General features: G+C 39.9%; 2 protein-coding genes and 1 long non-coding RNA gene across 3 annotated transcripts; 1 reads left to right on the forward strand and 2 right to left on the reverse strand.

Moving 5' to 3' along the window:
- Positions 1-418: 418 nt before the first annotated feature.
- On the reverse strand, positions 419-2,355 carry LOC145498133 (sushi, von Willebrand factor type A, EGF and pentraxin domain-containing protein 1-like). Its single transcript, XM_081478014.1, has 4 exons — positions 2,177-2,355; positions 1,466-1,711; positions 1,095-1,313; positions 419-833 (listed from the first exon to the last, which is right to left on the reverse strand). Exons 1-4 carry the CDS (start codon positions 2,241-2,243, stop codon positions 523-525), a joined length of 843 nt encoding a protein of 280 aa, XP_081334140.1. The 5' UTR covers positions 2,244-2,355; the 3' UTR covers positions 419-522.
- A 1,855-nt stretch (positions 2,356-4,210) lies between these two features.
- LOC145497645 (uncharacterized) lies at positions 4,211-6,278 on the forward strand. Its single transcript, XM_081477468.1, has 2 exons — positions 4,211-5,495; positions 6,230-6,278. The coding sequence occupies exon 1, from the start codon at positions 4,858-4,860 to the stop codon at positions 5,341-5,343; it is 486 nt and encodes a 161-aa protein (XP_081333594.1). The 5' UTR covers positions 4,211-4,857; the 3' UTR covers positions 5,344-5,495; positions 6,230-6,278.
- Positions 6,279-13,414: 7,136 nt separating this feature from the next.
- LOC145497102 (uncharacterized) lies at positions 13,415-15,347 on the reverse strand. Its single transcript, XR_014050649.1, has 3 exons — positions 15,058-15,347; positions 14,350-14,638; positions 13,415-13,571 (listed from the first exon to the last, which is right to left on the reverse strand). It is a non-coding gene; the product is annotated as an uncharacterized LOC145497102 (long non-coding RNA).
- Between the last annotated feature and the right edge of the window lie 9,411 nt (positions 15,348-24,758).

The raw sequence follows: 24,758 nt of genomic DNA on the forward strand, positions 1-24,758 counted from the left end.
GTCTACATCTTTTCTAGCAACATTTGCCCAATTCTGCTAACTTTTGTAAGAGACTTTTAAAATATTGCCAGTTAATTCAGCTCCCAAGAAGACTTAACGATGGAAGACTTAAAAAATTGCGAGTTAGGGAAACGTCAACTACGCGCGCTTTAATGGCTTTCTTCGCTATGTTTCCTACAAAAACTTATAAAAAGCGCTACAGACGTTTTCGCGCAAAAGAAGTTACTTGGACGATTACTCTCTGAATTGTACTCCACTAGGTCCCAATACAATTACTAATAATAAATAATGGTAATAGGATTGAGTGAAGTCCAATTCGGGCTGTAATCATGCGAGTGATTAACAAAATCAGACGACCGCGAAGCGGGAGTCCGATTTGTTAATCACGAGTATGATTACAGACTGAATTGGACGACGCGATGTCCTATAACCAATTAATCAAAACTATGACAAAATTCGAGAAACGAACAAACCATCGATTAAACGTCGTTATGAATGCTGAAAAACGTAGCAGTTTACTCATCATAGTGCACCGCAACAGCGCGCGAAAAATGACGCGTACTTTCCAATTACAAGCATGACGCGTACACCGTCCAATTGATGCTCAAATCGGGCTGCTGATATTGCAATACCTGAGGAGCCAGCGAAGGCTTCTACGTTATCCGCTTTGCATTGTTCCTCCGGCAGACAGAAGAATGGAGGGACCAGAGGAGAGGTCAACAAGGAAATGTAATTCGTCTTTATGACGGCTTGGACGTCAGGATCATTTGCATCACCATCAAAGAAAAAGTAGGGATATCCATACTCTTTAATGTAAGACTGGCTTGCGGTATCTGAAAAAAGCCAAAACATAATTAGTTGTGTTTCACTCCGGCCAAGTCAAGCCAAATATAATATGATTGAATGTTTTATTAAATTGAGGAAAACGTGAATGAAGCTTTAAGCGGAAAAAAAAATCTCCATCGTCCGGTAGAACAGTAGTATCTAACGCTTGGTAATTTAACCGTTTCAATCCAACGATTTTACAGTGAATGTCATTTTTTTTTTCAGTATACCTTTACTAACGGTGATGAGTAGTAATAATATTTGCTTACTTGAGCAATCAGGCCATGGAAGCTGTTTCGAGTACGGGAATGGCGGAGGCAAGGCATAGAATTGCCATTGTCCGGATGAACAAAAATACAGCATGGGAGGATTGAATACAAAGTCGGACCCATTCTTGCACATCGCAGCACAGATATAAGCCACGCCATCCGTCTTGTAACAAGCTAATGCTCCGTTCTTAGGGGGTGCGTACAGTGGGCAAATTTTGCCTGGAAATAAAAAGAAGAAACCATGTTAGCAATTTGTAACAACATCATTACGAAAGTTTGATTATGCAACACTTCTCATGACAAGTGTTGATGAAGACTTAACATATGAACATATCAGCGCGGCGCTTGGAATGAGCTAGCTCCGTACTTACGTTTCAAGGTTATTCGAAAGCTGCAGGTTGCTTCGTTTCCAGACGCATCTATGGCCACATATAGCACTTCATACGAGCCAGGAACAGCGAAAAGGGCTCCAGACTGCCTGTTGGAACTTACTGATGGCGACACGCCTGAATTATCCGTGACTGTAGGCTCCTGCCATTCAACGCTGTGTTCAGGTGTTGTAACATCATCTATTCCTATGTCACTTGGACAGTACGTGAACACAGGTGGCTCCTGGTCTAAACCAAGAAATTTGGCATAGTAATAGAGTGCACAGTAAGTATTGAGCACATGAATTGGATACGTACGAAAAAAACTCTACCCTTAATACGCCATTTCCGAGTTATCTTGTGCCTCTGTTTCAAAACGAGTCTTCGTGCAAAACCTTTCATATGAAACTGGTTTGATTTGCATGAAAATAAACATGTAGGTGGAACCCATTTTCACTTATATGAATGGTTTTGCACGAAGACTCGTTTTAACACAGAGACCAAAGGCAAGTTGGAAGTGGCCTATTAAACTTTAGCTTGGGCCAGGGTACGTTTTTGGCGTGGTCTAAATTAAAGTTTTTTTTTTCACAGGCTTCAACTTAATCTGAATATAGGTCTGGCACATGAGTGTGTTGTCTTAGGTTTTCTTACTGATCATGGTAAACTCCTATTGTTAGTCCAATAAAGCTAAAAGGTACAATCTGATTCTCTTACCTAGTATTGCAGCGCGAGTCGCAGATGTGATGAGAAAAATTGTTAAAATCAGACTTTGCCGAATCATCTTGTATAGCTATTATGGCTCAGGGAAAGTCAAGAACGCTTTGAACGCAAATCATATCTACCGATCTTTTGGTCACGTCAGTAGTTTACCAGCTGTTCTTATTTGTAATTGTGACAGGTGTATTACGAAATTATCTCCAGTGAAGTAAAGGAAATTTATTGTTAAAACCCATTAAAAATGTAAGAAAGAAAGATTCATTAGTGTATTTGTAAATCAGATACGAAATTTCTCTAGCTTACTTTTGCTTTTTGATTTTCTCAACACAAATAGGTCGCATCGTTAAAATTACTGGAAGGCAAAACATTTATGCAGGGTGTTATTATGTTAGTTTGCGTTGGTGTTGCATGGTTTGTTCACGTGTGCGAAAATCACAGCTGGCTGGTGCAGTTAATGTATGGAAGGTGGCAAAGCGATGGGTGTTTTGATCCCATTTCGCGTACGAATTTTGAAAAGATGTACGCAACAAATATACTTTTAGCTGCCTTTAACGGTGCTTTTTTCACATAAATTCACGAATCACGTTTGTCTGTTAGTTGCTTTTCTCTCTTCACAAACAAGGGTTTGCACTAATATAACGTGTCAAGCATAAACCATTTTGTCTTTTCTTTAAAATCAGTTGAGGCCTGATTCAGACGCCGCTCGTCGCATGAGCCGAATCGAATTTGAATTTAAGCCGGAGACCCAAATTAATCTACCGGCTGAAATGGTTCATCAGGCGACAATCTTGATTTCACCCGAAGTAATTCAATAGGAGATACAAGAGCATTTCGACCAGTTGTGAGAGGTACTATACTCCTGTAAACATAGTAAAGAACAACCAAGCGTAATCCAAAGGCGTCCTGCCGAAATTACAAGAAAAGTCCTAAAAGTCGGCAGAAAGGGAGAGAATGATACAAACTGCATTAATCTATTTAACTGCAGCCGGCAACAGATAAAGTGGTGCAGATGTTGTACTTCGCATTACCGCGTGAACTTATTTACAGCATGCAGTTTCAACTCCTAGCCCTTTTGTATGTCGTGAAATATAACTCAATTGGGGCAAAAAGCTACTAAGTGCGATATGTAAGTCAATTCACGAATGCAATGTTCACACGTAATTCAAACACAGGCAAGAAAACGTTTTTAATTTTTGATGCTGTACACAAAGGTAGCAGCAAGTTTGTACACAAAAACACGGACTGGAGATATCGGCTTCGTCTGCGATGAGCGAATCCCGCCAGCCGCTATTTTGATGTAATATGTAAAACACGAAAGACCGTGTTTGACCACATTTCCAAACACCAAGAAGAGAGTTGAAAATACGACGTGCAGCGGAGTATTATTGACGAACTTCGAGGTGTTTAGAAATGTGGTCAAACAATGTCTTGAGTTTTTGGTATATTTTCTCAAGCGAAACTAAAACTAAGGAGAAAACGGAGAAATAAAATCGTAAAAATCTATGCTAATTAAGATCAGATTTCCAAACACCGTCACGGTGATGACTTCCTTTGTCTAAACTTGATGAATTATTAATGAGTTTGAGAAGCACTGACGCACAAAGCATACTTGTGTGTATTCTCCGGTCTTCAAAATGTATCAAAAATACTAACTACTTATTAACCGAACGTGGGGTCTTTACAGGAAAATTACCAACTCGTTATGATTTTACATTCGAATGCTACAGCTCAAACCGAGTTGCACTGGAAACTAGGGCCGTTTTGGGATCGTCCATCTTTGTTTTGCAAATTAGCAAAAGTAGGTGTGACTCGGAGCCAGTGTTTAATACAGATTGTAAACGGAGCAGTTATGTCCGACACAAGTGCTTTGCTTTGTCCGGTGAATTTAAGCTCGCGAACAAACACATCCAAACTGAAAAATACAAAATCGACATGCAAATCCACATCAGCATTTAATAACAATAACTAATAATAATTATAATATAAGCCGAGAAATTTCGGCGTTTTGATTGGTTGATAGTATCACTATTTCCGCGTAATAGTGGTATAACAGCAAAAATGGATGGTACAACAAGGTTACCATGTCAACACTAAACAGAGATTACGTTTTTGCTTTTGTTTTCAAAAAAATGGCGGCAAGGTTCCCGGAAATTTCCTGTGAGGAAATAGAAAAGCTCGCCGAAAAAGTAGTAAACAGAAATACAGTCAAAACTACTAAGAAGTGGATGAATGTTAGGAAGTCGTGGGCAGAGAGCAAGGGTCTTATCTTAACGATGACATTGTCAAATACGAAGCTAAAGAACTGGATGAATGTCTCTCGCGATTCTTTGCCGAAATTCGCAAAAGCGATGGCTCCGACTATGAGCCGGACAGCCAAAGGGTTATGTTAGCTGCCCTCGACAGGCACCTCAAACAAAATGCCAACAAAATATCCATAGGAAAGGAACGAAAATTCGTCAAGTGCAGACAGGTCCTGGAGGGAAAAGCAAGAGCCCTTCGCGAAAAGGCCACGGAAAACGACTTAATGCAATTAAAGCACTTATTTACCGTCCAAGATGAAGAGCTAGCTATGGAAATATCGTGTACCTGGCGAACAAAACCCAAAGTCACTCCTGTATACTCTGTGGTATCTGCTCACCCTTCATTTTGGTTTTCGAGGTTGCCAAGAGCACCATGAAATGTTTGTCGAAGATTTCAGCTTGAACAAGGACGACCAAGGGACAGAGTACGTAACACTCGAAGAAAACCCAACAAAGACCCGGCAAGGCGGTCTAAGAAAGAAAGGAAGAGCCATCCAGCCAAAGATGTTTGCCACTAGTGGTGCCCGTTGTCCAGCCCAGTTCTTCAAAACATATCTTTCCAACAGACCTGAAGAAATGCGAAACAGTGGCCCGTTTGATCTCGCCATTATTGAAAAACCGAAATCCGAAGTGTGGTACAGGAAAGAGAGGATGGGTGTCATTAAGGTCGACTCCATGAAGAATATGGCCTTGGAAGCGGAATTGGATGTAGAGGGAAGAAAGTTAACCAACCATTCGGTAAGAAAAACGCTTGTTAAGAAGCTGAAGGCCTCGAATCAGTCAAGAAGTGCTATCATCGGTGTAACAGGCCACACAAGCGAGCGTTCATTGGCAGACTGGGAGGAAGGCGACGAAGCAGAATAGCGACAGATCTTATCCATCATCAGCTCTCCTGTCAGCCAACAGCTTCAGAATTGGCTAAAACGGGGAACGGAAAATCGAGGAACGGGGAACGGAGAACGGGGAACGGGGAATCTCTAAAAGGGGGAATCTCTAAAAAGGGGAATCTCTAAAAGGTGGAATCTCTAAAAGGGGGAATCTCTAAAAGAAGGAATCTCTAAAAGGGGGAATCTCTAAAAGAGGGAATCTCTAAAAGGGGGAATCTCTAAAAGGGGGAATCTCTAAAAGGGGGAATCTCTAAGAGGGGGAATCTCTAAAAGAGGGAATCTCTAAAAGGGGGAATCTCTAAAAGAGGGAATCTCTAAAAGGGGAATCTCTAAAAGAGGGAATCTCTAAAAGAAGGAATCTCTAAAAGGGGGAATCTCTAAAAGAGGGAATCTCTAAAAGGGGGAATCTCTAAAAGGTAGAATCTCTAAAAGGGGGAATCTCTAAAAGGGGGAATCTCTAAGAGGGGGAATCTCTAAAAGAGGGAATCTCTAAAAGAGGGAATCTCTAAAAGGTAGAATCTCTAAAAGGGGGAATCTCTAAAAGGGGGAATCTCTAAAAGGGGGAATCTCTAAAAGGGGGAATCTCTAAGAGGGGGAATCTCTAAAAGAGGGAATCTCTAAAAGGGGGAATCTCTAAAAGAGGGAATCTCTAAAAGGGGAATCTCTAAAAGAGGGAATCTCTAAAAGAAGGAATCTCTAAAAGGGGGAATCTCTAAAAGAGGGAATCTCTAAAAGGGGGAATCTCTAAAAGGTAGAATCTCTAAAAGGGGGAATCTCTAAAAGGGGGAATCTCTAAGAGGGGGAATCTCTAAAAGAGGGAATCTCTAAAAGAGGGAATCTCTAAAAGAGGGAATCTCTAAAAGGGGAATCTCTAAAAGAGGGAATCTCTAAAAGGGGGAATCTCTAAAAGGGGGAATCTCTAAGAGGGGGAATCTCTAAAAGAGGGAATCTCTAAAAGGGGGAATCTCTAAAAGAGGGAATCTCTAAAAGGGGAATCTCTAAAAGAGGGAATCTCTAAAAGAAGGAATCTCTAAAAGGGGGAATCTCTAAAAGAGGGAATCTCTAAAAGGGGGAATCTCTAAAAGGTAGAATCTCTAAAAGGGGGAATCTCTAAAAGGGGGAATCTCTAAGAGGGGGAATCTCTAAAAGAGGGAATCTCTAAAAGAGGGAATCTCTAAAAGAGGGAATCTCTAAAAGGGGAATCTCTAAAAGAGGGAATCTCTAAAAGAAGGAATCTCTAAAAGGGGGAATCTCTAAAAGAGGGAATCTCTAAAAGGGGGAATCTCTAAAAGGTAGAATCTCTAAAAGGGGGAATCTCTAAAAGGGGGAATCTCTAAAAGGGGGAATCTCTAAAAGGGGGAATCTCTAAAAGGGGGAATCTCTAAAAGAGGGAATCTCTAAAAGGGGGAATCTCTAAAAGGGGGAATCTCTAAAAGAGGGAATCTCTAAAAGGGGGAATCTCTAAAAGAGGGAATCTCTAAAAGGGGGAATCTCTAAAAGGGGGAATCTCTTAAAGGGGGAATCTCTAAAAGGGGGAATCTCTAAAAGGGGGAATCTCTAAAAGGTGGAGTCTCTAAAAGAGCGAATCTCTAAAAGGGGGAATCTCTAAAAGGGGGAATCTCTAAAAGGGGGAATCTCTAAAAGGGGGAATCTCTAAAAGGGGGAATCTCTTAAAGGGGGAATCTCTAAAAGGGGGAATCTCTAAAAGGGGGAATCTCTAAAAGGTGGAGTCTCTAAAAGAGCGAATCTCTAAAAGGGGGAATCTCTAAAAGAGGGAATCTCTAAAAGGGGGAATCTCTAAAAGGGGGAATCTCTAAAAGGGGGAATCTCTAAAAGGGGGAATCTCTAAAAGGGGGAATCTCTAAAAGGTAGAATCTCTAAAAAGGGAGATCTCTAAAAGGGGGAATCTTTAAAAGCGGGAATTTTTAGAGGCGGAAATCTTTAAAAGTGGGAATCCTTTAAATGGGGAATCTTTAAAAGCGAGAATCTTTAAAAGCGGGAATCCTTAAAAGTGGGAATTTTTAAAAGCGGGAATCATTAAAAGCAGGAATCATTAAAAGCGGTAATCTTTAAAAGAGGGAATCATTACAACTGAAAATCTCTAAAAGTGGGAATCTTCAATGCTTATGGCCTGCGAACATGCTCTCAAGTGGGAAATTTGCGAAACGAAATTGCAACGCTCGGCTCGGCTTCCCTTCGCTCGCAAATATTTCTTTTCGTCCGTTCCAAATGCTCTCGCTAGAACGCCTGTTCGCAGGATAAAATACCTTTTAATAAATGTTTTTAAAAACCAGGTAAAGTTTATTATTAGTAGTTATTACTGCCTCTGACTTTCCGCAATCTAGCCATTTTACAGGAAATGTCACAGGAACACGCTAAGGTCAAGTTTAAAGACTGATCTCCTCAGGGAATATCTCTGTCAGGTTACATCTGTCAGAATATATATATCAGGTTTATATGTATATGCCACTTTGTTCCACACGTTGGTCGATGAAAGAAAAACGACAATAAGGGATCGTTATTCGCTGACGAACAAATTTTAACCTACATTTTATCCGGACTTGTTCTTTGCGACCACTTTCGCTAAGATGTCGCGACAAGATCGGTTGTCATCGTTCACTGTGCTAAAACATACCTGGTGAGGCGTTCAATTTCAATTGTTGACAGCCCTAGGTTGTTTAACGTTTTGAAAATTTTGCCGATATGTGCTGAAGTTTATTACAGCGTCAGTTTATAGACATATAGATTATCTTCCATTGAGGAAATTTCAAACTCCATTACAATAATTTTCTAGTTACAAAAAAATTGAATGGCGGGCGACCTGGGAAACCATATGAATGCATGAATCGCCAACTGCTCGCGGGAGGTTTGATTCAAGGCGTCGCATCGGTTGTAAGGAGAGTTTCATGCCAGTTTTTCACAATACTTCCTTTGTTCTAGTCAGAGATTTTGGTGGAAATTTGCTCAGTATAATCAGTGATTCCTTGCTAATCCAGACCGCTCTTTGCGCCATGCCGTCAGGTGGAGAGGAATTTAAAGTTCCACTGCCATTTACTTTTCGAAAGAAAAAGGTCGCTAAGTTCCAAGGTCTTCCACATTTTAAGTGGGATGACCTCGGCACACAAGATGTTATCGAAAAGGTTCATTTGGTGCCGTATTAAGAACTTGTTATTTGCTTTTGTGGTTTAGAATAAATTAAATTATCGTTTTGCCTACAGGAAAAAAAAGCACGAGAGTAATATCAGGAGTGAGGAGTGTAAAAAATTTACAGATTGCCCCTTTTAGAGATTGCCCCTTTTAGAGATACTCCTTTTAGAGATTCCCCCTTTTAGAGATTCCCCCTTTTAGAGATTCCCCCTTTTAGAGACTCCCTCTTTTAGAGATTCCCCTTTTTAGAGATTCCCCCTTCAAGAGATTCCCTCTTTTCGAGATTCCCCCTTTTAGAGAATCCCCCTTTTAGAGATTCCCCCTTTTAGAGACTCCCTCTTTTAGAGATTTCCCCTTTTAGAGATTCCCTCTTTTAGAGATTCCCCCTTTTAGAGACTCCCTCTTTTAGAGATTTCTCCTTTTAGAGATTCCCCCTTCAAGAGATTCCCTCTTTTGGAGATTCCCCCTTTTAGAGATTCCCCCTTTTAGAGATTCCCCCTTTTAGAGACTCCCTCTTTTAGAGATTTCCCCTTTTAGAGATTCCCCCTTTTAGAGATTCCCCCTTTTAGAGATTCCCCCTTTTAGAGATTCCCCCTTTTAGAGACTCCCTCTTTTAGAGATTTCCCCTTTTAGAGATTCCCCCTTCAAGAGATTCCCCCTTTTAGAGATTCCCCCTTTTAGAGATTCCCCCTTTTAGAGATTCCCCCTTTTAGAGATTCCCCCTTTTAGAGATTCCCCCTTTTAGAGATTCCCCCTTTTAGAGACTCCCTCTTTTAGAGATTTCTCCTTTTAGAGATTCCCCCTTCAAGAGATTCCCTCTTTTAGAGATTCCCCCTTTTAGAGATTCCCCCTTTTAGAGACTCCCCCTTTTAGAGACTCCCTCTTTTAGAGATTTCCCCTTTTAGAGATTCCCCCTTTTAGAGATTCCCCCTTCAAGAGATTCCCTCTTTTAGAGATTCCCCCTTTTAGAGATTCCCCCTTTTAGAGATTCCCCCTTTTAGAGATTCCCCCTTTTAGAGATTCCCCCTTTTAGAGATTCCCTCTTTTAGAGATTCCCCCTTTCAGAGATTCCCTCTTTTAGAGAATCCCCCTTTTAGAGATTCCCCTTTTTAGAAATTCCCCCTTTTAGAGATTCCCTCTTTTAGAGATTCCCCCTTTTAGAGATTCCCCCTTTTAGAGATTCCCCCTTTTAGAGATTCCCCCTTTTAGAGATTCCCCCTTTTAGAGATTCCCCCTTTTAGAGATTCCCCCTTTTAGAGATTCCCCCTTTTAGAGATTCCCCCTTTTAGAGATTCCCCCTTTTAGAGATTCCCTCTTTTAGAGATTCCCCCTTTCAGAGATTCCCTCTTTTAGAGATTCCCCCTTTTAGAGATTCCCCTTTTTAGAGATTCCCCCTTTTAGAGATTCCCCCTTTTAGAGATTCCCCCTTTTAGAGATTCCCTCTTTTAGAGATTCCCCCTTTTAGAGATTCCCCCTTTTAGAGATTCCCCATTCCCCGTTCTCCGTTCCTCGATTCCCCGTTCCTCGATTCCCCGTTCCTCGATTCCCCGTTCCTCGATTCCCCGTTCCTCGATTTCCCGTTCCTCGATTCCTCGTTCCTCGATTCCCCGTTCCTCGATTCCCCGTTCCTCGATTCCCCGTTCCCCGCTTTAAAGATAGCCGTTCAGAATTCCCGTTCAGTTCTTGCCAGTTTGCCCATTCCGCACAACCGTACAGCGACGCCAGCCTGCCAAACAGTAGTCCATCACTTTCATGGCTGTCAGGTCACGATGAAATACAGAGCTGGCGTTGGTGTTTTTCAACAAAGCAGCATTTAAACACTGGGAGAAGCTCGCCCGTAGCTTTTCTTAATTTGTGGTTTCGCTTCAACGCTGAAGTGACTGCAAAAACCGTGATTTGAAAATAACTTTCAATGAACTATTTCATGTTGTTTGCCTTCAGTGGTTTGAACTGGTTTCACAATTTGTGTCAATCATTTTTTTCATTGACGTAAAAGGATTGTTACGCATGCAGACGCCTGTGTTTGTTTTTTCAACCGTAACGAAATAAAGGTCTCTTGTGCGTTCCCGAAAATGTCTCGGCTTCTATTATAAACAAATAATAGCAAGCCCTGTACGTGGTATTTGGCAATAATACCGGCTCGTAATATTACAAAATTTTCCAAATAACACTCACCGCTTCGCGGCACGTAGTATTTTGGACAATATTTTGAAATATCACTCGCGGTATTATTGCCAAATACCACTACAAGTCATGCTATTACCTATACTAATAATAATAATAATAATAATAATAATACGTGAATTTATATAGCTTTCATTTCCAAAGCTCAATCGCGCTTCGCAGTGTTTGTGATTAAGATTAAAACTACTTCTACCTAAAACTGCAATATTATTATAGAAATTAAAAAATGAAAGAATTCCACTGGAACAAAAATGTAACTTAATTGTACCATTAGGGTTTAAAATGATGTAAGATTAAAATTACCACTTCTTAAAATTACAATATCATTATAAAAGTTCAAGATAAAAAATTCAACGAAAGGTGAGCTGTCTATAAATACTACTTTGCCTGCACTTAAATTTACACCGTGGTACCATAGTTTATTTCACCATGAATGATATCAATTTTCAAAGCCAAAATAGGAAATCGTGTGAGAACGCCGTTATGTTCAATGATGTTGTTCAACGGTTTTACATAATTGGCAGCGATGCACCTTTTAATATTGAGTTGAAAGAAGAATTCTTTCGTTGTAAAGAACTTCCAGTATTTTTTCGCGGCGCTTCAGACTCTACTTGCCGTGGGGTCTAGGAATTTCGCTGGCCCCCAGTCCATGGACCACCACGATGGACTACCGAAATGGACTACCTAAATGGACTGCTAAATGGACTACCCATATGGACTGCCTAAAAAAAAGACAATCTTCAGACGAATATCGTTGGAAAGAGTAAAAAAACTATCACTGTTAAGCCCTAGGGTACTAGGGCTAAGGGAGGGGGAAAATTGATTTGGCTGGCTTTCTGGATCAGAAGATTTTTGCACTTAGGTGCTGCCCTAGCGTCGGAAATTCAACATGGCTTTTATACCCATTTCCATAAGTCTTTCTTGTACCCTCTGATCTTGTGTACTTTTCAGCTGGAAAAAAAAAGGTTTTTATATTATCCTCTGTCCATTCTCAAAAATAATATCTTATTTTTAAAGTCCTTTCTACAAGAAGGTACTGTGATGGAAGGAAATCGCATGTTATCCCAGACGTTGTAATCTGATGTTAGGCGGGGGGAAGGGGCGGGTAGACCCAGAGGAATTTCACAATTTTAAGGAAACCAGAGTCAAATTCGTCTCTGCTCGCACCCAGTGAATGTCAAATTTCAATCCCTTGTTAACTTGTTTTTGTCAGAGACACTGCTGCCATGTCAAATTTCCAACCCTTGGGCAGCACCCAAGTGTGAAAATCCCCTGATCCAGAAAATCCGCAACTGAAGTCATTTTTTCCCTCCCCTAACCCTAGTACTCTAAACTGAACACTCAGTCTGACTCAATCAAAGCAAAACTATTTAATATTTAATTAACACTCGCAACATTCCACATTGTAGAGTTTTTAATCACATGCAACGAGACTTTCACACACATTCTAAACACATAAAGAACTCATAAGAATGTCAAGAATCTGACTTTTACTTTAACGAATTTGAAAATGATGAATAAGTCATCGAAACGTTATCGAAATTATTATTGCTGATTTTTATTCTTACTTGTTTGCCCAAAGCCTCCGTTATTAGAACACCAAATATTGACAGGAAATGTCTATAAATCCCATATATGTTAGTGAACGGATATCTGTTTATAGGTTCGTCAACGAAACAGCTAGTCTTCCGATTTATTGCATACATTATTTGGCACAATTTATTCCTTAGAAACATTACAAATTTTAAAGATGATCGATTTCCAGTCCGTACTCTCGAGAGTTGTTTACGTTTTTTTGTTTTGTTTCCAATCTCGTTCCCAGAGTCTTCGTTCCCCTTGACCAGCGCTCGGGAAACGAGAGCTCTGGAAGCAACCATTTCAGGCATGCGCCATAGATGCAGACTGCGCAGTTAAACCGAATAGGCAGAATCACTAGAATACGGTTATTTCAAAATGGTTGCTCCCAGAGCTCTCGTTTTTCGACCGCTGGTCAAGGAGAACAAAGACTCTGGAAATGAGATTGTTTAGTTTCATGATGTTTTTGTTTTGTTTTGTTTTGTTTCATGACGTCACAAAAGGTGAACATTTCGCAACTACTTACTTGAAGTAAATTCAAACTTTCATGTCAACCGCCATTATATGGACCGAAGCTTTATGTTCCGTTCTTTGACATATCACTTTATGTAACAACTTCGCAGCTGTAAAAATCAATGAGGCAGTTGGAAAAACAACATGAAAGGTCTCAAAGATAAGGTATGTAGTTCGTAACGAATAACATCGATTTGCTTTCCATCGAGTGGGAGTGTTCATGTTTATAACCATTAGGGTGCTGAGACTGCGCAGAACGGACTGGAAATCATCTTCAAAGAGACAAAACTCGGAAATTTTCTGAACACAATCAATTCTAATCATAAATTTATTAAAATATCTAATGAGATCCTTTTTGCAAGAGATAGGTATCTGTAACGATTGACACGGTAACAAAAAGTAATTTCAACCGAGACCTCTCAGAGCAAAGGTCATTTATTTCCGTCGCAAGCACATCGACTTAAATTCTAGAGTCGATTCAGCAGATTTTTCCAAGGTACAGGTTCACCATTTCTGCTTGATTGTGCTTCTTAGTTGAAAGAGCTGATAATGCTACAAACTACACTAATGAATCTGTCTTCTCTTTAGTGTGTTTTATTAGCTTCTGTATTTTCTTTTCTGATGTTTTTTCAGCGTGCTCAGTTACTGGCCATCCAAACCAGTACTTCACCGCTAAAGGGATCTGGTGTGGTGAACACGGCCATTGAAAATTTTCTCCAGGAGATCAATGTTAAGCGACAAGCCTACCACAGTTAAAGCTCTGTTGGTAAACATGTGGATATCTGCCTAAAGGTCAGTTAACAAAAAAAAAGTTGAGTTGCTTTTCTTATTTTAAATAGTAATATACTTTTCAATACTTAACAAGTATAAGTATAAAGCTTGAAATAGGTAGGTAGGTAAAACTTTATTTATGCAGGGTGGCCCATTCAGCACAGTGGCTGGTATCCAGAGGGGCCCTGCTAAATACAATTTCTAAAAATATAAAATGTCTAATAGTATAAAATAGTTATAAAAATAGAGTTAAAAAAAACTAACGTCTAGTAGTTGAAATAGTTATATAAAAAGAGTTTAAAAAATTGAAACGAGTTACAAGCATGAACTGGTAGGGAAAAAAATAGATATCATAAATTAGGTGCTATAAATAAAATGGGCTTTGACAAGATTTTTAAAAGAGGAGAGTGATACAGCTTGTTGGATTTTACAAGGTAGTGAATTAAAAAGGGCTGTGCCAGAAAATCTAAAAGTACGTTTGCCAAGGCTAAGTTTGGGTTTATATTCTTTGGCAGGTTCATAACATCAAGAGACTGTGTGAAAAAGTAGTGGACACAACAAAAGATACAGCTCCATCGCTTGAGGATGCCGGAAGCTTCAGTCATCCAGGAGAAGTACGAAACTATTCTGACACTTTTCTCCCAGTGCCACTCCAAGTACAACTCCAGTGAGGCAGTGGAAGATGCAGAAATAGATGTGCTAGGCGCAAAACCTACACTTTCAAATTACCTATCTGTTATGTATATATTTTTTTTCTTTTTCTTTCTCTCGTGCATTAGTGAACTTTTTTTACCTTGTCAACGGAAAGAGACATAGAGGCATTTGTCACTTTCTTTGGGAGCAACTTCCCAGATGCTACCTTCCCCCAAAGATGCGCATGCTTGAAGAACATATCGTCCCGTTCTTGAGAAGATGGCACTTTCCTCTCGGATTTTTGGGTGAACAAGGAGGAGAGTGTACCCATAAAGATTTTGTTCAGCTCGCTTCAGCATTTTCTCATGTTAAGCTTTCTACAAAGCGTCTTAAGAAAATGTTAGAGGAGCATCATCTTGTTGTTCATCCAAAGAACAGAGACTTGATTCCTGAAAAAAAGGAAGCGCATTTAAAGAGAAATAAACAACCTCAAGAGTAAACTAACCTACATTGTTAATTTAGACTTAAGTTACTGTGCAGTTTATATTGGTTAGAATAGGATGTCAGCGTTTCGCTCACGTATGAATTCAAGATCACACTTTAGCGTATATTTGTACTTTTCTTTGCCGATCTGAATATATTTGGGAGAGCTTCGACAGAAAATACATGCATAAATCTCTTGTGTATAGTGATGCTCAAATGTAAACGATAAATGGACTTCGCTTCACTTCAGCGAAAATAGTGTTTCAAACTCTAGGATAGTAACGGCCTCTGAACAAATGGTCGTAATGGCGGCGATAAACGCTCAAAATGTTCCCCAGACAAATTCTAAGAGCACGAAGAAATAAAATGGGACTAAGACAATTACTTGACAATAGAATCCTTTAACCATCTAACTTCTGTTCTCAACAGCTCTTTCCTTCAGAAAAACTTCTGAAAATCCACCATAAGCTTTCAAAATTTTAATTCTAAACCATAGCGTAATATCTTTGCTTTCACCGAAGTGATTTTTCGACACCAGATAAATCGGTTTCGGACCGCAAAACTAGTGTCCTTTCGAAGTCCGCCATTACTTTGAATCTTCGACAATTAATTTAGGCTGTTTCTACACACAATAGGCAAAGCGTGGCAGAATACGATTGGTTTAAAAACCCGTACCCTCACCGTCAACAAATCCGTTGCTAGCTCGTTGCTAGGTGTTGTTAGGTTGTATCTCATTATCATAGCGTATAACGCTGCTCATGTTTCACGAGCTCATAAAGAACTTAAATTCCGCGCCGAAAGGGTCGTGCCAAGCATGACCCATTTTCCCAATTGTGACCCACTTTTCCAAGTGTGACCCATTTTTACAAGTTTGACCATTTTCTCCCAGTGTGGCCCATTTTTCCAAGTGGGAACCATTTTTCCGAGTGTAACCCATTATTTTTCCGAGTGTCACCTCCTTTTTTCCATAAGCGACCCAATATTTTTCAAAGTGTGACCCCTTTTTACAAGTTTGACCCTTTTTTGCAAGTGTGATCCATTTTTCCAATTGTGACCCACTTTTCTAAGTGTAAGCCATTTTTCCAAATGTGACCCATTTTTCCAAGTGTGACTCATTTTTCAAAGTGTGACCCAATTTTTCAAGTGTAAACCACTTTTCTAAGTGCGACCCACTTTAGAAGTATGACCATTGTTTCCTAGTTTAACCCATTTTGCCAAGTGTGACCCATCTTTCCAAGTGTGGCACGCTTTTTTCCCTAAGTGACTCATTTTTTTTTCCAAAGTGTAACTCGTTTCTCTAAGTGTGATCCATTTTTGCAATTGTGACCCACTTTTCTAAGTGTGACCCATTTTTTCAAATGTGACCCATTTTTCCAAGTGTGATCCATTTTTCCAAGAGTGTAACTTTTTTCCAAGTGTAACCCATTTTTAAAAAAATGACCCATTTTTACAAGTGTGACCATTTGTTCCTAGTGTGACCAATTTTTCCAAGTGTGATCCATTTTTCCAAGTGTGACCACCTTTTTTCCATAAATGACCCATTTTTTCAAAGTGTAACCACCTTTCACAGGTTTGACCCTCTTTTGCAAAAGTGAACCATCTTTACAAGAGTGACGACTTTTTTCCATAAAAGAACCATTTTTTCATGTGTCACCCATTTTTACAAGCGTGACCCCTTTTTCCAAATTTGAATCCTTTTTTCCGTGTGTGACCTCTTTTTTCGAAGTGTGACCCATTTTGCCAAATGTTACCCATTGTTCCAAGTGTGACCCATTTTTCCGACTGTGACTCTTTTTTCCAAAAGTGACCCGTTTTTCCAAGTGTGACCAATTTTTCCAATTACGACCCACTTTACTAAGTGTGATCCATTTTTCCAATTGTGACTCAATTTTCAAGTGTAACCCAGTTTTCGAAGTGTGACCCTTTTTTCCAAGAGTGTCCCATTTTTACACATTTGACCCATTTTTACAAGTGTGACCCTTTTACCAAGTGTGACCCTTTTTTCCAAGTGTGACCCATTTTTCCAAGTGTGACCCTTTTTTCCAAGTGTGACCCATTTTTCAAAATGTGACCCATTTTCTAAAGTGTGACCCCTTTTTCGAAGTTTCACCTTTTTTCCAACTGTGACCCTTTTGTTAAGTATGACTCATTTTTCAAAGTGTGACCCATTTTTTCAAGTGTAAACCACTTTTGTTAGTGCGACCCATTTTCACAAGTTCCACCATTGTTTCCTAGTGTGACCCATTTTTCCAGGTGTGACCCACTTTTCTCCATAAGTGACCCATTTTTTTCAAAGTGTAACTCGTTTTTCGAAGTGTGATACATCTTTCCAATTGTGACCAGCTTTTCTAAGTGTGACCCATTTTTCCAATTGTGAAGCATTTTTACAAGTGTGACCACTTTTTTCCATAAGAAACCCATTTCCCCGTGTCTCATCCATTTTTATACGTGTGACCCCCTTTTCCAAGTGTGAATCTCTTTTTTCCAAGTGTTACCTCCTTTTTTCGAAGTATAACCCATTTTTCAAATTGTTACCAATTGTTCCGGGCGTGACTCACTTTTCCGAGGGTGACTCTTTTTTTCAAAAGACACCCGTTTTTCCAAGTGCGGCCCATTTTTCCAATTGTGACCCACTTTTATAAGTGAGACCTATTTTAGCAAATGTGACCCATTTTTTCAAGTGTGACCCTCTTTTTTCCATAAGAGAGCCCTTATTTTCCAAGTGTAACCCCTTTTTATAAGTTTAACCTTTGCTTGCAAGTGTGGTCCATTTTTATAAGTGTGAGCCCCTTTTTTTGTTAAGTGACCCATTTTTGCGAGTGTGACATTTTTTCCAAAAGTGACCCGTTTTTCTAGGTGTGACCCATTTTTCCAAGTGTGACTCACTTTTCCGAGCTTGACTCTTTTTGTGTGTGATCTATTTTTCCAGCTGTGACCTTTTTTTTCTCATGAGACAGCCATTTTTTTCTAACTGTGACCTATTTTTACAAGTGTGGCCCTTTTTTTCAAGTGTGTCCCATTTTTCCAAATTTTCCAACTTTTCTAAATGTGACCCACTTTTCTGAGTGTGATCCATTTTTCCAAGTGTGGCTCATTTTTTCAAGTGCGACTCTTTTTCCAGTGTGACCCATTTTTCCAAGTTTGACCCCATTTTTCCAAGAGTGACCCATTTTTCCAAGTGTGTCCTTATTTCCAGGTGTGTCTCATTTTTACAAGTTTGACCCAGTTTTACCAGTGCGACCTGTTTTTCCCAAGTAATTCTCATTTTTCCAAGTTTGATCCTTTTTTCCAAGTGTGTCCCCTTTTTCCAAGTGTGGCCCATTTTTCCAAGTGTTATCCATTTTTTCAAGTGTGTTACATTTTTAAAAGTTTGAACCATTATTGCAAGTGTGATCCTTTTACCTCAGTGTGACCCATTTTTCCAAATGTGACCCGTTTTTGCAAGTGTGTCTCATTTTTACAAGTGTGACCATTTTTTTCCATAAGAGACCCATTTCCCCATGTCTCACCCATTTTTACAAGTGTGAATCCCTTTTTTACAAGTGTGACCTTTTTTTCGAAGTGTGACCCATTTTTCCAATTGTTATCCATTGGTCCAGGCGTGACCCATTTTTCCGAGAGTGACTCTTTTTTCCAAAAGACGTCCGTTTTTCCAGGTGTGACCGCCCATTTTTTCAATTGTGTTACATTTTTAAAAGTTTGACCCATTATTACAAGTGTGATCCTTTTATCTAAGTGTGACCCTTTTTTCCAAGTTTGACCCATTTTTCCAAGTTTAACCAATTTTTCGAAGTTTGACCCATTTTTCGAAGTGTGACCCATTTTTCAAACTTTGATCCTTATTTCGAAGTGTGTCCCCTGCCCGTTCTTCCATGTGTGATCTATTTTTAAAAGTGTGACCCATTTTACCCATTACGCTCCTTTTTTCCAAGTGTGTTCCATTTTTACAAGTGTGCTTCATTTTTACAAGTGTGACCCTTTTGTACAAAGTGATTCACTTTTACAAGTTTGACTAACTTTTACAAGTGTGACACTTTTTTTTAAGTGTGACCCATTTTTCCAAGTTTGACCCATTTTTGCAAGTGTGACCCATTTTTAAGCGATGGCGTATTGTGTGACATCATTGCTTTATGCTGGCATGCATGCATTCCTTTGGATAGTGATTTTGCATAGTTTGTCGCGCTTATGTCCGTATGATTTATCCCCCTATGGAAGCGAAATGCACTCTGGGAGTTCCTTTGCTGCTTTCCTTTGCTGTTTGTAGGTTCAGCGGAGTTCCTTTAATTGTAGCTTTTAAAAGAAGATTTAGGGGAGGATTTTCGTTTCAACAGTATGGGATAAATTTACGTTCACGGGCAAACTCATAATAAGAGCATATCCTCCATACATACAAGTTTAGATAGACAAGTAAGTCACACAAGCGATAGGTAAAGGCTTTGCGGCTTTCCTTTGCTGTTTGTAGGATCAGCAGACTGCTTTTAATCGATATGACAAGTATACAGTTAAAACAAAAAATTAATTTCCGGTGAGGTAATTAGTGTTGCCAAATATTTTTAAAGATAATAAGGTGTCGATTTCAGAGAGAGTAACATTCCTTTACGGGTTTCCTTTGCGGGTTTCCTTTGCTGTTTGTAGGAGCAGCGGAGTGCTTTTAATTTCAGCTTTTAAACGAGGATTTGGGGGTTGATTTTGGTTTATACAGTGTCGGATAAATTTGCGCTCACTGGCAAACTCGTAATAAGAACATATCGTCCATACATACAAATTTAGATAGACAAGCAAGTCGCACACGCGATAGCTGAAGGGTCTACATAAAATTTACGGATTGGTAGCGCAGTTGTACTTTTGCCAGTCTTGAAGTGAATTGAATGAGCATTGTATGAGCACTGAAACATACAGTTTACAGTAATGATAATGAAGTCAGGGTACGATTCATTTGCAGTTTTCAGTTTTTTTATGAAGTTTTGGAAATGTGCTGTTTTATATTTTCTGTCAACGAAAGAGTGGTTGTCATGAAATAATCGATAATAGTTATGTCAGGGTAAAGACAATACGACTGTTCATTGATGACAAGTGTACGGTTAACAACAAATGAATTTTCTGTAAGGTAATTAGCGTTGCCAAATACCTTTAAAGATAATAAGGTGTTGATTTCAGAGAGAGGAACTTTTCAGCTGAGTGCTGTTTATTTGGGTTGGTACATTTTACTGACCCCTAGCACATGGACTAACAAGATGGACCTGGTACATGAACTACTTGAATGAACCACCAATGGACTACCCTAAATGTAAGCCCCTAAAATTTCTAACCCAAAAGTTTAAGAATCAGTTTGTCTGCTCATGTTGCAATCTTCTAGGAACAATTTTTAAAACGTCATCGCTTCTGCATGCATTGCGTGCCGTTTATTCTAAGTGTGACCCATTTTTCCAAGTGTGATATTCTTTGTTTCAAGTCTGTCCCTCTTTCACAAGTTTGATTCATTTCTACAAGTGTGACCCTTTTCTCAAAGTGTGACCCATGTTTCCAAGTCCGACCCATTTTTCGAAGTTTAACCCTTTTTCCAGGTGTGTCCCCTTTTCTTCCAAGTGTGAACCTTTCTTCCAAGTCTTACCCACTTAATGAAGGGTGACCAAATGCAACTTTTCTAAGTTTGACCCTTCTTTCTAAGTGTGATTTTTTTTTCAAATGTGACCAATTTTTCCAACTGTGTTCCCTTTTTCCAAGTGTGGCATATTTTTTCAAGTCTGACTCATTTTTTAAAGTTTGACCCATTTTTCCAAGTGTGGTATATTTTTCCAAGTGTGACCCATTTTTCCTAGTGTTTGCCATTGTTTCAAGTGTGCCCCATTTTTTCTAAGTGTCACCCACGTTTCCAAGTGTGACCCATTTTTCTAGATGTGACCCATTTTTGAGTTATTTTTTTGTAAAAAAAATACCTCTTAGTCGGCGCGTCGGGTATGTTATGGACGGGTCAATGGATGAGTGAGTGAGTGAGTGAGTGAGTGAGTGAGTGAGTGAGTGAGTGAGGGAGAGATGTATGTATGTCACACCAATCAGATTGGATCTACTATAAACAGCCAATCAAATTTCTTGTTGTAAAGGTAAATGGTATGTGAGAAGATTTGATCCCGATATAGTTCAGAACGGCCATATTTATTCTTCTACAAAAGAGGAGGAAGTATTCAAATATTGGGTTTACCTCGACATTTTTTGAGGGTTAGGCTGAGGATTTTAGTTAAATGAACGCGATGAGCCTTCAGGTTTGAAACAGTTCGTGAGTTAGTAGTATGCAAATGCAACGAGATATTTTTATTTTTAGTTACAAAGGTAACTTGATACTTTTGTTTTTCATAAGGAGTAAATTCAATTAGGGGTCACGAATCGTCGCCTCTAGTTCTTAGGACATGTTTTAGAGGGGACGAGACTTGAAACAGTTCTAACATTTACAATAGTATGTGCGGGTAACGATTGTTTTGTTCTTGTTGCATCCAAATATAGCGAGATATTTTTGTTTTTTAGTTGCAAAGTGTAATTTGACACTCTTGTTTTTCACAAGGAAGTAAATTGAATTAGAGCGGACGAATCGTCACCACTCTTTCCCACGAGATGTTTGTTATCTTTAGTAACAAATGGTAACTTAACACTTTTGTTTTTTCTGTGGGAGTCAATTCAATTAGAGCTGACAAGTTATCGGCTGTTGTTTCCAGGATATTAAACAAAAAAGAAACTTTCATTTCTGGACGGTTTTTACGTCTCTGCAGTAGCAGCTTAATAGTTTTATTTGATGACATTCATTTCAGTGCGATATTTTTAAAGGTAAAAAGTATGAAAACTGTTCAAATGTTCTTTGAAGACTGCGCGGCACCAAGTTAAAGTGCAATTTAATTAAATCAGACTTTTCAACGTGTCAGAGGTTTTTTTTTCTTTCTTTCTATTTTCGGTGAAGTAGTGTTGTGTTGTATAAAAAGGTAAACTTACGACTCGTATAAAATGCCAAAAAGTCTCTAAATTAACTTGAGTATTTTTGAGCAAAAATTCCTCTTAGGGGTTGGAGGGGTTATGTGATCAGTGAGTGATGGAGTTATGCATGTGCACGTGTCACACCAATCATAGTGCGGGTTGTATCAAAGAACGAATCAAATTGCCTGTTAGAAAATAAGATGGTATCTACATCAATCTGAAGACGTGTCAGATTACTGTAGTTTGTTCAGTCAAACATTTTATGGCTTACTATTCAGCTATCTTACCATGACCGATGTAACATCGCAACCAAAAAACTTGGCAAATTAACCAAATCATTACTGTACCATGAATGCTCCAATCTCCGACACTTCACACAAAAAAATAACTCTTGCACGCCTTGCGTGCCTATGTTTCTAACTGTTACCATTTTTACAAGTGTGATTAATTTTTCCAAGTGTGACCAATTTTTTTATGTTTGGCAAATTTGCTCAAGAGCGTTTCACAAAAAGGTGCGTATCACTTAGTCTGTAAAAGTAGAAGTATTTTGGGCTTTCGCTTCTCTCCACCGAAAAATATCTCGAGCTTCGATGGCTTGAAATTCTGCATTTTATCGGCATCCAGGTCACCACGATGATCATGATGGATCCATGATGCATTCATGTCCAATACACCCAACTAGAGTAGATTCGTCTGAGGCACTTGACGATTCGACTCGATTCGCACGGAGTCGATCCGCACCACCGGAAGTCAAGACCCGTGAAATAATGATACATGAACGTTCCTCGTTCTTGAAACGTGACTACAAACTTGAGTCGATTCGTGTGAGGTACTTAACGATTCGACTCGATTCGCACGGAGTCGATCAACCTCGTTCCCAGGGTCTCTCATCTTACCGCCCTCTTCGCTCGCTCCAGGGGGCGGTAAGATGAGAGACCCTGGGAACGAGGTTGGGAGTCGATCCGCACCACCGGAAGTCGATACCCGTCAAATAATGATAAATAAACGTTTGCCGTTCTAAAAAACGTGGCGACAAACTTCGGTCGATTCGGTGAGGCACTTAACGAAGCGACTCGATTGGTCGGGAATGTTTCCTGCAAAGTGGAATCGTTTCCCTGGAAGTCTACTCGCAGTAGGCAGTAACTGGGGTGTGAATTTTTTGACGATTCGAGTCGATTCGCCCGATTCGCCGCGAATCGTCTTTTGCAAAGTCGAATCGTCTCACCGGAAATCGACTCGCGGTAGGCAATAACATGGGGTGTGAAATTGTTGCGATTCGAATCGATTCGGACGATTCGTCGCGAATCGTTGTTGCAAAGTCGAATCGTCTCACCGGAAGTCGACTCGCGCTAGGCAATAACTGGGGGTGTGAAACTGTTGCGGTTCGAGTCGATTCGCACGATTCGTCGCGAATCGGCCTTGCAAAGTTGAATCGTTTCACCGGCGAAGTCGACTCGCGGAAGGTATAATAGGGTTGAGGACCTGTCATTAGGTTAAAAATACTGGCATTTCAATAAAGTTAATTCACTCATTCATTCATTCATCCATCCATCCATCCATCCACACGATTCACCCGTGGCCAACGGTTTGTTTAAAGGCCGAATACTTTGACCACACGCTCTCTTTGGTTACAGGATTCCTCTTGAAGGCGCACGTTAATTTCACGTTGTTCGCGTATACAGAAATTACCTAAGTTAATTACCTAATGTTAATCCAGTAATATTGAAATGTTATTCTTCAATTCGATGTGTGCTTTCTTCACTAGAAAATCTTTGGCTTTGTTCCCCAACAACGATTGGTAACAGAGCCCAAGCTTTTTTATAACTGGATCGATTGGTTAATTTATTATTACTTCACAATCCTTTTTGGTAACCTGTTTCTTATTTCTACATTATAGTTAAAGCTCGTAATATATGTTTACAAAAAGACGGCCGTTATGGCGTTTTCCGCGGAATGTTGACGCTGGTTTGTGCACTTTACTAGAACACTGTCCGGATCATCAAACTACGGTGGCCCGTAAGGGCCATCTGGATGTGAGTATCTTTTTTTCTAACCAAAATATTACTGTCGATTTCGTTTGGGTCTCAGTAACACGAGATCTCGACTAAGTAAAGCGAGATCTCGACTTATAACACGAGATCTCGACTTACAACACGAGATCTCGACTTAGAAACGCGAGATCTCGACTTATAACACGAGACCTCGACTCACAATACGAGATCTCGACTTAGAAACGCGAGATCTCGACTGACAACGCGAGATCTCGACTTAGTAACACGAGATCTCGACTTATAACACGTGAACATGAGAACTCGGCAAATCATATATTGTATAACTCGTTAGCACATGGCCAACGTTAACGGTTTACACGTATGATGCAGGCGTTTACTCCTTTATCTGGATCTGTTAGCAACGTTTGTGGCTGCCATTTTAGAGATCGCAAGTTAGCCGCTTTTGTACTTTCTTTGGTTTTGTTTTGTTCCAGTTTTGAAACCCAGATGCGCTATATTTACCAAGTCTCACGTAAATCGACTTCCGGTATGACGAATCGACAGCAAGGGGCACGATTCGTGTCGATTCGATCGAATCGAGTCCAATCGACAACATTTTCAACCCACCCTCAAAGCCCAGATGCGCTATATTTACTAAGTCTCGCGCAAATCGATTTCTGGTATGACGAATCGACAGCAAGGGATACGATTCGTCACGATCGATCGAATCGAGTCGAATCGACAACATTTTCAACCCACCCTCAAAGCCCAGATGCGCTATATTTACTAAGTCTCGCGTAAATCGACTTCCGGTATGACGAATCGACAGCAAGGGACACGATTCGTGTCGATTCGATCGAATCGAGTCCAATCGACAACATTTTCAACCCACCCTCAAAGCCCAGATGCGCTATATTTACTAAGTCTCGCGTAAATCGACTTCCGGTATGACGAATCGACAGCAAGGGACACGATTCGTGTCGATTCGATCGAATCGAGTCCAATCGACAACATTTTCAACCCACCCTCAAAGCCCAGATGCGCTATATTTACTAAGTCTCGCGCAAATCGATTTCTGGTATGACGAATCGACAGCGAGGGATACGATTCGTCACGATCGATCGAATCGAGTCGA

Source organism: Orbicella franksi, chromosome 9 (assembly GCF_964199315.1).
Source record: "Orbicella franksi chromosome 9, jaOrbFran1.1, whole genome shotgun sequence".
NCBI classification, from domain to species: Eukaryota; Metazoa; Cnidaria; class Anthozoa; order Scleractinia; family Merulinidae; genus Orbicella; species Orbicella franksi.

What these genes read in the sequence shown, in the direction of transcription:
- LOC145498133 (XM_081478014.1), bottom strand. Translation starts at nt 2,243, where the DNA reads ATGATTCGGCAAAGTCTGATTTTAACAATTTTTCTCATCACATCTGCG. An exon ending in GACTCGCGCTGCAATACTAG is followed by an intron (nt 1,712 to 2,176) that starts GTAAGAGAATCA and finishes TTCTTGGTTTAG; the next exon opens with ACCAGGAGCCACCTGTGTTC. An exon ending in CTTTCGAATAACCTTGAAAC is followed by an intron (nt 1,314 to 1,465) that starts GTAAGTACGGAG and finishes TTTTATTTCCAG; the next exon opens with GCAAAATTTGCCCACTGTAC.
- LOC145497645 (XM_081477468.1), top strand. Translation starts at nt 4,858, where the DNA reads ATGTTTGTCGAAGATTTCAGCTTGAACAAGGACGACCAAGGGACAGAG.